The sequence below is a fragment of the Mastigoproctus giganteus genome, chromosome 6 (genome assembly GCF_048544385.1).
Source record: "Mastigoproctus giganteus isolate SK-2022 chromosome 6, ASM4854438v1, whole genome shotgun sequence".
NCBI lineage: Eukaryota > Metazoa > Arthropoda > Arachnida > Uropygi > Thelyphonidae > Mastigoproctus > Mastigoproctus giganteus.
This window is the reverse complement of record NC_143580.1, coordinates 12211611-12229354: the sequence shown is the minus strand read 5'-3', so window position 1 is coordinate 12229354 and position 17744 is coordinate 12211611. Positions and strand designations below refer to the sequence as shown.

The window sequence follows — 17744 nt, the reverse complement described above, 5'->3', positions numbered from 1 at the left end:
TAACTCCTCATGTGTGAATGGAGATGCAAAATACTCATTTAGTTTGTTAGCTACCTGAGCAGGATCATTAACAGTTGAACCATCGATATCAAGTGGATCAATCTGATTCATCCCCTTCCTTCTAGAGTTTACATAAGTAAAGAACTCTGCTGTTTTTCTTTGCATCCTTTGCCACAGATTTTTCATAATCTGCCTTTGCCTGCCTAACCTCCTTTGTGACTTGGTTACAGACGAGCTTACATCTATCATAGGCTTCCATGTCACCTGTTAATTTATATGTATCCCATGCATTTTTCTTCTCTGACACATGTCTCATTAATTCATCTGACATCCCTTTAGGCTTAAACCTTGAACAATATTTCTTAGTTGGTATGAAAAGCCTAGTAGCTTCCAAGATTAATTCTTTGAATTCTTCCCATTTTGAGTTTGTTGTTGGTAACATCATCAGTTGGTCCCACCGTATAGAATTTAAATACTGTCTCAGACCACCATAGTCACCTTTATGAAAGCAAAAACCCTTCCCTTTAACCCTGATGGTAGTTACCTCTTTGACTAAATCCCACTTCAGCAGACTGTGATCACTGCCACCTAGTGATTCCTTTATCTGCAGATTCTTAATGCATGAAAAATCACTACTGATAATCAGGTCAAGAGTATTACTCTCTCTCTAGTTGCCACCCGAACATGCTGATGTAGAAAACAATCATCCAATAAATCCACAAAAGTCTTGTTAGTGTGTGAGTGACCAATCCACAAATTCCAGTAAATATCTGGGAAATTAAAATCCCCCATTATAAGACCACTGATTTACTGGCCCACTCTATTTCTCTGTACAGTTGTTTATTATACTCATCAGTCATTAGGCCTATAACACACTTCTACTCTCAATTTTGCTTTCCCAGTGCTTACGTTACACCAAACTGACTCGACAGTGTACTGTCCAGCCATGTTGACTCCTTGTTTTTTTTTTTGATTTGGTAGTTGTTGGCGCATCGGCTTCTGTGGCCATATTGCACCTCCCAAGGTTTTTGCAGTACTTTGATCCAAGCCCAAGGCGGGAATCGAACCCGCAACCTTTGGGTTGCCGGGCAGGTACTTTACCCACTCGGCTAGCCTGGTCGGCGTTGACTCCTTGGATTTGATGTGTTTCTTAACTAATAGCATAGTCCCTTCTCCCTTCCTATCCTGTATATCCTTCCTGTACACACTGTACTCCCCAAATTCCGTTTCTGCGTTCCTTATATCTGTGTGACACCATGTCTCTGATATCCTAACAGTATCTGCCTTTGATGTTTTGACCAACACCTCAAATTTGTGAAATTTATTTACCAAACTCTTTGCATTAGTGTACATGCAAGTATACATGCACCTGTTCCTATTCTTAGCTACCTTAACACAGCCTGTGTATTTACTTGTTCCGCAATGACTCCCAGCAGTCTGTGAAATCCTCTGCACCTTGTTTTTCAGGCTGCTGCTCATTCCAATAGAAGCAGTGCAAGAATCACTGCTTCTATTGGAATGAGCAGCAGCCTGGAAAACAATAGAAACAGTGCAAGAATCACTTTCACCTCTGCCAGCAGTGAGAGGTGAAAGAGGTCAAAGTATTAATCTATTAGTCCGTGTACTAATAATTTACTAGGATTTAAGTATGTTTTTAATTTATTTAGCTTACATGCATTATCAATAATCAACTTATTTATTTAAGGATACTACCAAATAGATTCCGCCATTTGGTTTGTAATTATGGTTTTAAGAAGCAAAAATCAGTTTGTGAATTTTCTTGGTCAACTCAAAGTAGAAAAATTCGAATATGTCTTATCTCAGAAAATTTACCATTCCCACTAACACAGTCACTTCCCGACTTACATAAGGGTTGCATTCCGCGGAACTGTATGTAAGTCGGATTTTACGTGTCGGAATTTCACTAAATGCTTATGCAGCTGTGCAAGCTCTCACAACTGTGCAAACTCACACTCACAACTGTGCAAGCTGAATTTGATTTAAGCAAAAAATAAATGTTCGATGAATATGTAAATAGAATTATTTATTCAATTTTTTTTTACAAAAATTACAAAAGTGTACAAAATTACAAAAATTTCAAAATTATACAATTACAAAAAGAGTTGTTTGTTGTTTGTTTGGTTTTTAGGAGCATTAGCAACTAAGGCCATATTGCTCCAGGATATGTGGTGGTAATTCCCTCACCTTTCCGCATCCTCCGTATTTGGTGGTGACGGGCTCGAACCCCGGTCTAATCAAGAAGCGTGTGCTACGCACTGCTGCTCCTTCCCACCTGGCTACGGAGGCGCCTCTACAAAAAGAGAGAGGAGACAGGCATAATGTCAGCAAGTTTTACCTTTCAAGCATCATTTCCAGAATTAACTCTCCAGCTGATAAGCACGCCACTGTAGAAGTGGAGAGCTGTAGAGATTTAGAAGTGGTTTTTCCCAACACATCACAAAATTTCTCTGCAGCTGCAGAATTGGCAGTGGCGACTTCACTACATATTTTAATGTTTTGGAAACCAGCGCGAAGCGTGAACCTATTAAACTACCCGTTGCTTACCACGAACTTGGCTTGGAGTTTGCCGTTCTTAACCTTAATATCATCATAAATATTTGTTGCTTTTGCTTGAATAGTCAGGAAAATTCACGTCTGAATCTTGTTTTTCATCCATATTATTAATAGCTTTTCTAGCTTCAATATAGCACCTCAATGCTGCTTTGTGATTTTCATTTCTAAATCAATTTTGTTTCATTTTCTGGCACTCCCAGTACTTGCACTTTCCATTGGTCCCTTTCCCTTCACCATTCTAATAAGTAAGTAGGAATGAAGAGATGATTCTGCAAATTTATTTATGTTTTGATTATATGATTGAAGATTTCAGTGAAGGGGAACTCATTTCCCTGTAACGTAAAAACCCACAGAGTTCCAGTTATTGGTATTATCGCAAATGCAATAAGATCAAGTTTACTACCCATTTATAATAGATTGCACTAAAAGAAAAGCCCAATAAACTGGAAAGTGCAACTTGTTTTTATTGTTTTATGGTAGTGACTTCCAGAAATGTGTTTTAGAAAAATATCACAAAGGCATTCAAAATTGATTCTTATAATGGAACATATAATAATGATGAAAGCGTAATGCAATTCCCATTATAAATATGACCATTTAGAGAGATAAATAGCTTAGTTATATAGTGAAAATTCCAACTGCCAAGGTTTTGAAACGAATTACCAAAAAAAAAAAAAAAAACAAAATGTGTTATTGGATTTGCATTATGATATTTTCACGATACCTCCATTTATTCCTATAGGATGCAAAATATGTTTCCACGATTTTTTTAAGTTTGCACCGGCCGGCAAAAACTTACATAAAGTCGAATTTCTGTAAGTCAAGTATTACTTAAACCGGGGAGTGCCTGTACTTTGTGCTGTGATAGTAATTGGCATTTTGATTTCAAGTATATTCAAGATAACATATGTAATACATAGAACAGTGCAGATCAATACAGAAAAATACAGATGAAATTACTGTGAATCCTTCTCTAATAAGGGGGAGGAAACATTAACCAAAATGTTGACCCACCCTTTCCATACTTTTCATTTTGATATTTTTTCTTGCTCAACTGTTATTCTTATTAAAGGATGCAAATAGTAAATTAGACAGAATTATCTAGGCAATAAAAATGTGGGAATTAACAATTAAAATTAGATTAAAATAAAAACACTAACTCAATGTTGTAAAAACAATTTATTTATAAACTTTAAGAAACAATCAAAACATTCAATATACTTAACTAATTGCTTATTTACACATGATGTTTCTGAATCCACTTTGAGATTCTGTTATTAAGCCATCACAAAAATGGATATGACTGTCTTCAGACAGTGAAGAAATAAAACTGCATGCAAGGTCTATGATGGTTATCATCAATCTTCTTATTCAATTGTCCATAAAGATTTTTCCGATTTGTTGGTAGCAAGCGGTCTTTAAGCAGACTCTGTATCTTGAACATGTAGTCTTTTGTATTCACAATAACTGTGGTGTTGACTTTGTCTGATTTAGAAACATAGATCTCCTTGTCATTTCTGATATTGATAATAGCCTCCTTCTTCAGCCTGGAAATTACTAAGTCCAAAAAAAATTAGCAGCCTAGAAAGCTTGGTTTTGCAATTGTCCTATTTTTGATGAATTCTGTTATAATCAAAATTGTGGTGAATGCGTGATTTCTCAAAACTGGTGATATCTTTGGCCTTTTAGTCCTAAATTTTAACTAGGTATGTAAATAGGTCATGAAGCAACAGAATGTGTCACTGTAGGTTTGGAACTTAGGCACTTCTTTAGAAAACGTACTGTTTCTGTAAGCTGTCTATTGCTTAGATTAACTAAAAATTCCTAACAAAATTATATGTTTAATTTTGTTCAGGACTTGTTTGGGTTTTTCTACCCTTTTCTTCAAGTTCCTATCTTCTCTTGTCTGAAGACAGTAATATCCATTTTTGCTTTGACTTGATAATAAACTCAAAGTAGATTAAAAAAATGTCGTTTGTAAATAAGCAATTAATTTAGCATACTGAATTTTCTAGATGTAGGATTATTTTTCAACAGTACAGTTCAACACACAAACTTTTGCTTTAAAAAAGTGGAAATAAGGTGTCTTAATTAATTTTAATTATTCAGACATTCTTATAAAAAAAGAAAACCCACCTTTGGCATAAATATACTGATGCACATGATCAGAGTTGTTGGCAATTGTGTTTTGTGTTCATATTGGCGGCAATACAATTATGTTAGATATAAAAATAAAATCTCAAGTCAGTCAAAGAAGGGGTACACTAAAAAATTCTAAAATTAAATTTATATCCTTAATCTCTTCCATTATTCATGGTGTCCACAGGAATTGTAAATATCAATTCCTTGATATTCCCGGACCTTCTATGATAATTTTACATTATTTTCCCCGCCATGCAAAAAATTAAGATAAACACTTATTTTGCAAAGTAATTCTTCTTCTTCTTGCCACATTAAAGCATTTCAGCTCCCTTATATGCTATACTAAAAAGTGATTCGAAATTCTTGACACCTAAATAAATTAACAGCAAGTGTTAATTTATTACTTCATTCTAACTGCTACAGCAGCAGCACTGGTCATCTAGTAAAAGACAAGACATTATATTAGATTTTGGTCACTAACCAATAGTAGAAGGCAGCACTCATTTTCTCAGAGAGAGCGCACATTCATAATTGAACATCCATGATCTTCCAAATTTTTATCTTTTCTACTGCTTATATATTGAATCACGAGAAACAGAAAGAGCAATATATATGAGAAAACTGGAAGTGATCTATCTTAACAGAAAGTGCTCACATAACAATTTTATTTTTCACATCAGAGTTACATCAAATAGCATTTTGTAAAGTTCAGAGTTATAAAAATTTTTCAATTCTCCTCTTATATTTGACTGTAAATTATGATGGACACTGCACTCACAGAGGAGGATCTTCTACTGTGGCATTTTGGTTGTTTAGCTGCTTGATCTCCATAACTTCTATATGTGATGCTACTATGCCTTGGAATTTATCAAAAACTCAAGAGCGATTGTTATAAATTGCATAAAAATGTTCCATAAAGAGTTAAATAAGGCTAGACTTATTTTATTATAGATGTGGGACTTAAATTTTGTCATTCACTGAAGACAATTTTATTCTGCAGCATAACTTATGTATTCAAATAGAAGAAATGTGGAAACTGTAAAAGGAAAGATTACTATAGCACCCATACAGGCGCATGCTTTTGAGCTAAATAAATTCAAGAAAGAACAAGACAAACTATTGGAGGGAATGGATAGATGAAATAGGTGAAGTGGTTTTTTTTTTTTTTTTTTGGCAGATGCTGTATAAGCTTGCTTTCTTGCATCATATGCCACTATTAATGTTATATTATTACATATTAGGGGTGGTTCTAAGCACTGTGAAATGCGTTAACATATTTATAAAGGCAAAATATCAAATCTTGACAAAGACTGTTTGACCCGTTCAGTAATACATACAAAGGTCTGTTTTTCATGTGTAGGCTATGTAGAGAGCTCCCACAGTCTCACTGTTTGAAGCAACCTTCAAAATGTGGATCTAGATCCATATTTCGAAGGTTGCTTCAAACAATGTCTCTAATTGTACACACAGTTTATAATATATGGCAGCACAAAAATAGTTTTGAAAATGAGGGGTAGCACTTGTTGACACTTAGTTGTCTGATTCGGGTTTAATTATAAAAGCCAAAAATTGAGGATTTTTGAAATTCGGATCCAGAATTGTTTGTTGTTTTGGTTTTTAGGAGCATTAGCAACCAAGGCCATATTGCTCCAGGGATATGCAGTGGTCATTCCCTGAAATTTCCGCATCCTCCGTATTTGGTGGTCACGGGCTCGAACCCCGGTATAATCAAGAAGCGTGTGCTACGCACTGCTGCTCCTGCCCACCTGGCTACGCAAGCACCCGGATCCAGAATGTGATATAGAAAAAAAGTAGCAATAGGTTATTTACATTTTTTTTTTCTTTTTAAATTCTGATTTTATATTTTTGGGACAATTTTAACCCAGCATTAGGCAGTAAAGTCAAAGTAAGAACACATTAATATTTTAAAGTATTTATGTTACAAAGTTTTAATTTTTACAAAATTTCAAAATTCCACAAAAAAAGTCACTTCACAGAGCCCATTGTAATTAAATATTCACTGCAGGAAACCCATAAGCATAGCAAGTGAGTTAACGCTTAAAGCTATTTTTCAACAGAAAAATAGTTTTAAGAGTTAACTTGGCACTCGACAAATTGTTGCTGTGAACATGTTTTGGACATTGAAATATAATTTTCTCCACCATAAGTTATATTTAATGTCACAAAGGAAAGCTACAAAATGCAAATCCACTTCCTTTTCTGACTTGAAAATAATGGAACCAGAACATGCAGCCTCACATGCATTTGAAAATAATCTTATTTTTGTCATATTTGTTGTATGAATATTTGTATTTTAAGTAAATACAATAACACCATAACTTTGCTAACATATGTGTGTAGTTTGCTTATGGCAAATTCAACATGCACAATATTTGTTCTTCTTTATACTCTGGTACAACCACCAGTCAGAGGAGTTTACAACACAAAAAATCACGAATACAACTGTTAATCATATTTATCAGTCACAGGCCTGCTTATTATCAGGTGGCTTTGAAGCAAACGTCAATAAACAATCCATAATGATTACGGGTTCAGTATTCAGCAGGTCGGTATTTCAAAAACATAACACAAACATGACTGAAATCCAAATAAATAATAATAATAAATAAATAAACTAACTTTTCCTAAAAAGATATCTTTTCTATAAATTTTACAGAAAAAATTATCAAGTATCTTAGTAAGATATCAAAAACCACACAAACCTTAAGAATATTAACACAGTTTGTAATCAGAGAATTTTTTGCAATGATTTCATGATGAACAGAGCTATGGTGATAACAAGTGCTGTCTAACACAACAAATTTAGACATTTTACTTGCAGCATCAGCCAAATCATCTTCATTTGTTATATCATAATTTAAAACCTGAAAAAAAAAAATTGCTTTAATTATTTTTGTATAAGGAAGCAGTTATTTTTATAAATAAATTAAAAACAATAATTATGGGTCACTTTTATGAAGTACTAAAAAACATGACAAAAAGGAAAAGAAATACAGTGAAAACCAAAGATCGCTTTTATCATGTTAAGCAAATTTTTTTTTTTTTTAAATGGTAGTTACAAAGGTGAAAAGTGTTTGAGGAACCTGCAATACACTAGCATTATGTATGAGATGAGAAGACATAAGATACATAAAAAAGAAAGTTATTCCAAAGAACAAAAGTAAAGGGAGTACTGAGAAAAATAGTTAGCTTGGTCAGCGTAGAGCTGAAGAGATTTTGACTAGTTGGTGCATATGTTTAAACCGGTTTGAAAGAAGGAAATATACAGATGCTAATTCAAAAAAACAGTGCCCACAGAAAAATCTATAGAAAAGGCATACAACAGCAACTGTAACATTGACAGGCTGTAGTATGGGTTTAAGAGAGAGACTGACCATTACCTACCCTGACACTCTCTCTCTCTCTCTCTCTCTCTGTCTCTCTCTCTCTGTCTCTCTCTCTCATCTGAATATAGTCTAAGACAGGGTTTTCAGGACACCAACTTCAAATGTGAGAGCAATATTCTATGATATGGCAGATTTATGATTTTACAGAGCAATTGTTTAGGAGAAAAAGGAAAAAACAGAAGAGCAAAGATAAAAATGCGGAAAAAGGAAAAAAAAGAAGAGCAAAAAAAAAAAGATGCAGAGGAAGCAACATTTGTAATATTGTCCAGTGAGGTTAGAAGTCAGAGATATTCCCAATAAAGATCATGTCTAAAAATATGAGCATGGAAGAAAAAAAGGCAAGACCGGGTTTTGGAAGAATTTAAACGAATTACCAGCACAATATGTATAACTAGAAAATTGAAGAGAGTTTGAGTTGTGAGCATTGAAATCATAAAGGAAAATTATTTCTGTGTTTTAAAAGTTAGATTGGAGAAAACAGCATCAAAGAAAGAAAGTCAAAAGTTCTGTGTGATATATTGAGCTGGGGGAACAATAGAGGCACAAATAAATTTGACAGAATGGGATAAAAAGATTTTAAACTAAAGATCAAAAAGATTTTTCCAGATTAGGAAGTCTTTGTCAATATCAGAGTGGATGTATGTACAAGAATCACCTTTAAAGATGGCAGAAACACAGTGAATAATTGGGACAAATGAGATGAGCAGTTGTTAAGGAAGCCTATATTTGAGATTCATTTGGTTAATAACATGTAGAAATACCTCTTTCAGAACTAATGGAAGGTTTAGAATTACAAGAGTAAGTCAAATGAAAATTAATTATTTTTTACCAATAACTGATACCTTTATTTTTAAAAACCTCCAACACAATTTAGGCAATGATTTCACCTATATATCAGATTTTTACACAATGCACATAAATGCCTTTGGTTGTTGATGGCACCATTGTTTGACAGCTTTCTTCACTCCACTGTCCACACAGAATTAACAACCTGATAGATTATTTTTCAGGTGAAGGTGTAGGTAGAACTAACTGATATCCAGCTCCCTGGCCAGTTCATTAACTATTGTACTCTAATCCATCCTAATGGCTGCCAAAACAATGTTTACTGCTGCAAGATGTGGGCTTGTCCTGGGTGTAGATTATCCTCCCAAGTTTTCTTCCTTCATAGTAATGACTTGGTTATTCACACCCTCATGGGCATGACATATAGCTTTTCCATATGGCAGTGAATTTCTGCTCGAGACACATATCTGTAAGAAACTGAATAACACTGCACTAGATTGGATGCACCAGTCACTGTGAATATTATATTGTCTCTGGTGTTGTGCATTACTCCCTCCCCGTGCATACCAGACATGCAATATAACCTACTGTTCAGAGATGCATTAGCTTTGATCCTTAAATTTGCATCTATGATAGCAAGCAATTTAAATTCAGAAAATCAAAATCCCATTTTAATTTGACTTGTCCTTTCAGAAATAACAATAAATAAATAAATAGATTTCGGTAACTCACATAATTAAAATAATAAAAAGCAATATGTGTTTGTTTTGTTTTGTAATTTTTTTTGGTATGTCAAAGTATTATAGTCCTAGTGCACAAGTTCATACAGTACACAGCCACTCCCTGACTTACATAAGGGATGCGTTCTGCAGAACGCTACGTAAGTCGGGATTTTCTTAAATGCTTATGCAGCACTCGCAAATTTGATTGAAGCAAAAAAGAAATGTTCGATGAACATGTAAATAGAATTATTTATTCAATTTTTTTATCTCATGTGCAGGAATAATTACAAAAGTATACAAAATTACAAAATTTTCAAAATTATAAAATTACAAAACAAGAGAGAGGAGACAGGTATAACGTCAGCAAGTTTTATCTTTCGAGCATCGTTGCCAGAATTAACTCTCCAGCTGATAAGCACACTGCTGCAGAAGTTGAGATTGAAAAAATCCCCTTCTAAATCTCCAGAGGGCTGTAAAGATTTAGAAGGGGATTTTTTCTAACACATCACAAAATTTCTCTGCAGGACCAGCACTGGCAACTTCACCGCATACTTTAATGTTTTGGAAACCAGCATAATGCTTGAACCTATTAAACCATCCGTTGCTTGCCACGAACTTGGCTTGGCGTTCACCGTACTTATCCTTAATATCTTCATAAATACTTGTTGCTTTTGCTTGAATGGCCATTGGACTCAAGGGGCACTTGCTTCTGAATCTGAATTTCCATCCATATCATTAATAGCTTTTCCATCTTCGATATACCACCTGAACACTGTTTTGTGATCACTGTTGATCTTTAATGCATTGATCCTTTAACATGTTCTTTTATACGCGAACTGTCCCTTAAAATAGTATTCACTGTTGAAGCAGCGAGACCTAATTCCGTGCAATAGATGACAAACTTTGTCGTGCTTTGTACTTCTTATTTAATCATCTTCATTTCTAAATCAATTTTGTTTCGTTTCTTAGAACTGTCAGCACTTGCACTTTCCGCTGGTCCATTTTTCTTCACCATTGTCATAAGTAAATAGAATGAAGAGAAGATTCTGAAAATTTATTTATGTTTTTTATATGACTGAAGATTTCAGTGAAGGGGAAACACATTTCACTATAACATAAAAACCCACACAATTCCAGTTATTGGCATTATCGCAAATGAAACAAGATCAAGTTTACTACCTGTTTATAATAGATTGCGCTAACAGAAAATAAACTGGAAGCACAATAAACTGGAAAGTGCAAATCGTTTTTATTGTTTTATGGTAATGACCTCCAGAAATGTATTTTAGAAAAATATTACAAAGGCGTTCAAAATTGATTCTTATAACGGAACGTATGATAATGATGAAATGTAGTGCAATTTCCATTATAAAAATGACCTTTTAGAGAGATAAATAGCTTAGTTATATAGCGAAAATTTCAACTTCCAAGGTCTTGGAATGAATTACCAAAAAAAAAAAACAATGTGTTATTGGGTTCACATTACAATATTTTCATGATGCCTCCATTTATTCCTACGGGATGCAAAATATGTTTCCATGATTTTTTTAAGTTTGTACCAGCCTGTAAAAACTTAAGTAAAGTCAAATTTCCGTAAGTCGAGTATTATGTAAGCCGGGGAGTGCCTGTATTTTGTATTTTTGTCTGTACAGGTGTGTATTCATTGGTTAACTTATGGAGGAAATCCCTACTTTCGCCAGCTGGGATTGTATAACTATAACCATGATTGAGGATGCCTTTTGGAGGTATTTAAATCTAACTCTCCATGTTAGTGATAAGTGACAAACCCACTGTACTGTTATAGAGAACAAATGCATATGTCTATGCATGGCACACAATTCTCTCATTGAATCCAATTCACTTTGAATAAACATTAAAAGAAATTTTGGTAATAATTATTATATACTGCTTAGATACAGAAGGAATACACTGTTAAATAAATAAATAAATAAATAAATACATTTTATTAGAAATCTCACTACTTAACATTTCTTTTATCTAAATATGCTATTTAATTCATAATTAAATAATATATAAGTTACTTGTATTCCATTCAGTTGTGAGCACAGAACATCACCAACACAACTCGAATGAACACAGGAAGGAACTATAAAGTTGACTAGGATCGAGGAAGGTGGGCTCAGAGTGTTTTCTTTAGATGTACCAAGTAAATCAACTAAATTCCAACAATGATTGTGATCTTCTGTAATGCCCTTATTTTGCAACATCTACAAGTTATAAATGAAAATAATAAGCCAGGTATTATCATGTCATAAATATTCATACTGACATTATAAAAAAAGAGGCAAGTCTAACAGGCAATCACTATTTCTTTTTTTTTTTTTTTGAAAAACATTTGTATGAAGTATTTGATAAAGAAAATAATTATAATGACAATTATTATAATAATGGTGATGATCTTTATTTGAACACTATACAATATTATCAATTATATGAAATAAAAGTTCACTCTCCATTCACAGAATCACTGGCAAATGTGTGTCACAGCTTCCCAAAAAATGTATGTGAACTAACTTTATTAATTACAGCTCAATCTACAGGAGAATGAAATTATCCTCCTATATTCAATCTAAGATCAATTATCCATTTTTTAACATTAAGAGCATATGTTTCGATTTTGATTTATCTGGATTTATCCAAATGGTTTTATACAAATCATAAAGTCATCCACAATAGCCTAATGTTACTTTCTCATTCCACCCATACAATTCAAATTTCTTTAACATCTATAGCTACATCCATCTAACTTTAACATCTCAACTCAACAAAACAGTTGCCATGATCACTATGGTAATCAGGAAATCCAAATCAGCAACTAGTATCTTACACGGTCTCAGACAGTTTTTAAATTCTGTACAGTGGGATCAACTGACGATGTTACCAACAGTAAATTCTAAGTGGGAAACATTCAAGGAATTAATCGTGGATGCTACTAAAAGTTTCATACCTATTAAGAAATATTGTTCAAGGTTTAGGCCTAAATGGTTGTCAAATGAACTAATGAGACTCGTAACAGAGAAGAAAAATGCATGGGATGCATATAAATTATCAAGCAACTCAGAAGCCTATGGCAGATATAAGTTAGTCTGTAATCAGGCGAAGGCAGATTATGAGAAATCCTTGGCAAAAGATGCTAAGAAAAACAAGAATTTCTTTACTTATATAAACTCTAAAAGGAAGGGGATGAATCTGATTGGTCGACTTGACATCGATGGTTCGACTGTTGATCATTCTGCTCAGATGGCAAACAAACTGAATGAGTATTTTGCATCTACATTCACACGTGAGGAATTATTAAGGTTTGAAAATGGCAGAAGGTTATCAAATTGTAGCGGGGTACTTAATAATTTTGTAATAACTGAGAGCAAAGTGTAGGAGAAATTGTTGAAGTTAAACATAAGAAAAGCACCTGGGGTGGATGGGATCTATCCAGTTATATTCAAGGAGGTGGCAACTAAGGAAACCCTTAGCCATAATTAGGAGAGCATCCTTGGACTCAGGGGAGGTTCCCATGGACTGGAGATGTGCAAATGTATCCCCAATTCACAAAGGGGGGGATCGAAGGGTGACACGAGTAATTACAGACCAGTTAGTTTAACTTCTGTTCCGGGTAAAATAATGGAGTCACTGGTTAAAGATGCATTGCAGGATCATCCAGACAAGACTGCAGCAATAATTCAGACACAGCATGGGTTTGTTAAGGGAAAGTCTTGTCTGACAAATTTGATAGGATATTATGATGTGGTTACAAAGGAACTGGATGCAAAAAATAATTTTGATATCATGTATTTGGATTTCATTAAAGCTTTTGACACTGTTGCGCATGGAAGACTATTGTACAAATTGGAGCAGAATGGTATTAAGGGTAAGTTGCTACAATGGATAAAAGGATGGTTAAGTGCGAGAAGACAGAGGGTGGTAATCAATGGGTGCTGCTCTTCTTGGACTAATGTTATTAGTGGAGTCCCACAGGGTTCGGTGTTAGGTCCACTGTTGTTTTGTATATTTATCAATGATATTGATGAAGGTATATAACAGGCTTAATGTCGAAGTTTGCAGATGATACAAAGGTTGGCAGGGTTGTTAATGACAGTAATGGCAGTGTGCTACTGCAACAGGATTGATAATTTGGGCAGATGGGCTAAGAAGTGGCAACTGAAGTTTAACCTTGACAAATGCAAAATACTGCATATGGGTAGAAGTAACCTGAGAGAAAAGTACCAACTGTGTGGTACTACACTTAAGGTGGTAGAAAATGAAAAAGACCTGGGAGTAATTGTGCAGTCAGATATGAAGTTTTCTGAGCAATGCAGACAGGCTGCCAGGGCAGGTCATGGGGTTTTGTCAATGATATATAGGAATTTTGCTAGCAGGGAAAAGGAGGTGATTGTCCCTCTGTATAAGGCAATGGTCAGGCCACGCCTTGAGTACTGCTTACAGGTCTGGAGACCTCATTTTAGGAAAGATGTCGATATGCTTGAGCGTGTACAGAGAAGAACAACAAGATTTGTGAGGGGAATGAAGGGATCCTCTTACCAAGAGAGGCTTAAGTTCTGCAAATTGCAGTGGTTGGAGACTAGGCACCTGCGTGGTTATCTGATTGAGGTGTATAAGGCCTTGAATGGGTTGAGCACACTGAATTCTGATGGGATCCTTCCACTTGTTCAGATTACGAACCTAAGGGGACATAAATTCAAATTAAGAAAAGACAGATGTAGAATAGATGTGCGGAAATTTACCTTTAGCCAGCGGGTGGTTAATTGCTGGAACAAACTTCCATCTGTTGTTGTGGAAGTTGATAGGTTGAATAAATTTAAGGAGGAACTGGACAGGCATTTGGAGGGAATGGTGTGATTTTTTTTGGCTGATGCTGCATAAGCTCATACACTTGCTTTCTTGCATCACATGCCACTACTACTACTAGTACTAGTACTACTACATGTCAGTTCAGCTGTTTGAACTGCCAGTTCATTGTTTTTCAACAAAGATACAATATGATAGGCTCCATAATATGAATGCTAACTATCAACAGAATTATTTTATGGAATGAATGTTATTGGTTGAAGGAACATGATGAAAAATAATAACCCAATCAAATCATATCCAACTTTTATTTTGGTAGGATAGGGTGAAAATTAAAATTAACTGGAGAGCATTTCATAATTAGTTTCTTATTCAACACTGATACAGTAAACTTTATCCTTTTTTAAATGATCAAAGAAAATAAATAAATATTTGAAGGTTGGCCATTTGCAAAAACATACTGTTTATCATGTGGAACTTTGTACATACAATTGTCAACAATTGGTCCTTACCAACTTGGGGAGTGACTCAGTAATTTAACACCTCTTGTGGTTTTCAGTTTGTATTGATTCAGTACACTGGCAAGTCAATATATCCTTTATAATTAATTTAACATATATATAAAAGTAAATCACTTTTTTTTTTAATTAAAAGTTTTTAATTTTTTTAAAAAAGTTTTAATTTTCACAGTTTAATTATGGACTGTCCAATATCCAAAAGTATGGGTGCAATTAATATTGGCTGGGCTGCTTTGAGAAATTGGCATTATATGAATTTAGCAGACAAAAAAGGTAACATCAGTATTTTCACCTCCTAGCATGAGTGGAGAATACTGCATAATAGGTGTTCCAGTAAACTTTTTTTTTAGTATGTTCCCCCCCCCCTTGCTGGCAACTAAATTTTGGCATCTAGATCCTGAACATATATGGTGAGGCCTATCTATAGCTAAAGTTAACAAGTGCCTCAACTACTCAGCATCCATTCACTGTCAAACTCCAAACTTACAGAACCCACTTCCCCCTCTTCCTCATTTATCCCTTCTCTACTTCTGTTCTCTGGAACAACTTTCCTTAATATGTATTTCCTGAAAATTACAATCTACAGAAGTTCAAGTCCAATATCAACAAATATCTTCTTTCGTCTTCTCAACCTCCAACCCAAGCACGGTACTAAGTACTATAGGTTCTAATACCTCTCGTGTTTGGGGTTCTCATAAAAAAAAAAAAAAATAAATAAAGATGCTCCTGATGCACAGCGCATCTTATGTAATAAAATATTAGCAAATAGTTCTTTGGCTCTTGCCTGTGTTTCGTAAGTATTCTGTAAATATATTGTGAGATGAAAAGTGTTCTGTGACTAAAAAGGTTTGGAAAATGCTGCTATAAAGAGTGGTCAGGCACAAGGGTACATAAGTACATGTGCTTTGAGTGGCCATGGTTCAAGCCCATGTGATTACTAAATTCAGTGATGTTTATTGTATTCTCTCTATCTTGTGATCTCCTCTGACCGTGTGGTCATTCAGGAATATAAACAGAAAATTTATTTATTATTTTTCAGACCATATCTGCAATCAATCCAAGTCATTCTGAAGCAGCATGGCATGGTTCTTGTCATTAACTGCCCTTCCTACCTTTATATCACTAGCAAACTTTGACATCTGTTCTACTTCTCTGTCAATGACACTAAGGAAAATTAGTATTAGTAGCAGAAAATGATGCAAGAAAGCAAGATGATACAGCATCAGCAAAAACAAAAACTTCCAATTTCACCTGTGCATCCCCTTATAATATGGAAAACTTTAGCACATTAGAAGCAGAGCCCCAGTACTAATCCCTGATGAACTTCACTTGTTACAATGGACTATCCTACAGGATCTCCATTTATGCCTGTCCTCTGTGTCCTGCCTTTTAGCCAGTCCCCAATTTAATTAAAGATCTCACCAATAATCCCAATTTATTAAAACTTATCCTGAAGTCAAGGTAAATAATATCACTGTTTCTTGAAGCCAACTGTTTTATGACTCCATCATAATAATTAAAGACTGGACCCTATTCCTACTGAGATGGTCCTTTATCGCATCCATAGCCACGATCTTACCCACCACTGAAGTCAAACACACCATTTCACTGTTGCTCATAAAGGTGTAAAAGAGGTGACTCTTTTATACCTCCTTTATATAAACTGTGGAGACATTAGCACTTCTGAAGTCCACGAGGATCATTCTGGGGTCTAATAATGATCTTATTAACATTTCCAATGATGCGTCCATATGAAGCCTTTATTCTTATAACAGGATATATACTGTTTACTCTTGAACTTTACTTTCTGAGTTTTGGTAGCTTTCTGATAGACCCTTCTCCAAGGTAATTATAACATTCATTTTACAGCAGTCCTTGTCACTATTACTCTATGGTTTGAATGATCTTTCAGTTGCAATATTGTTGCAAAGTACTTTTTCAATTCACATGCCACTGCTGCTGAGTTTAATGAGATGGAAAATCCATCTCATTAAAAAACACTTATGATAATAATCATGAATAATAAAAGGGCAATGTATGTAAAAGGGCCACTAATTTCACACTGGAAACCACCAAGCATAAAGGTCTACTGTAACTTTGAGACCATCTCTCTGGCTATTGTATTCTCTTTGCATTATATAGTTATTGAATAATTTTTCTAAGCAGCAGGACCTGTGGCAAGGCTAATTGCTATAGATTTGCAATTTCTCCCCTATCTAACCTTAAACTACAAATGCAATTTAAAAAAAAAACCCATCAATTAACTGCTAATTTCAGATTGGTACTCCCAAAAGCAAGAATCAACCTCTGAGAGGGCAGATGAATCAGCTGCCATGTTTGTAAAAGGAAACACCTCACAGAATTGCTTTTAAAACAGCTTATTAAACTGGATTAGCAATTAACATTTAAATTCAACTTTACAATTTTAAAGTTAATTCTAAAAACTTACATTTCAAAAAGAATATATTAATTAACAAGTAACTTTTTAACATCTTTTTTAAATTATGTGAGGTGTGATAAAAAATTTCAGCCTGACTTTTGCATAATGAAAGTGCATCATCACAACTGCTATGATAGCAGTTGTGATTAGTATTTGTTGCAATGTTTATAGTATTAGTACAAATACATCATAGTATTTGTCGAAATGTTTAATGACTCATCTATAAATAATAATACATGAATCCATTTACTTGTAAGACATTTTGAATAAGCACATACTGAGAACTACAGAATGTCACATTATAAATTAGTGATTTTATTAAGCAGTGAAT

At 34.4% G+C, this 17744-nt stretch overlaps 1 protein-coding gene across 3 annotated transcripts in view; it reads right to left on the bottom strand.

Annotated features, from left to right (window-relative positions):
• The window catches only part of aft (cap methyltransferase 2), a 106732-nt gene that overhangs the window by 15723 nt on the left and 73265 nt on the right, over positions 1–17744 (bottom strand). For all 3 annotated transcript variants that reach the window (XM_090374955.1, XM_090374954.1, XM_090374957.1), the window contains 2 exons: positions 11674–11859; positions 7440–7601 (listed from right to left, as the gene is read on the bottom strand). In XM_090374955.1, the coding sequence (XP_090231081.1) occupies positions 7440–7601; positions 11674–11859 (348 nt within the window). The remainder of the gene's footprint in view (positions 1–7439; positions 7602–11673; positions 11860–17744) is intronic.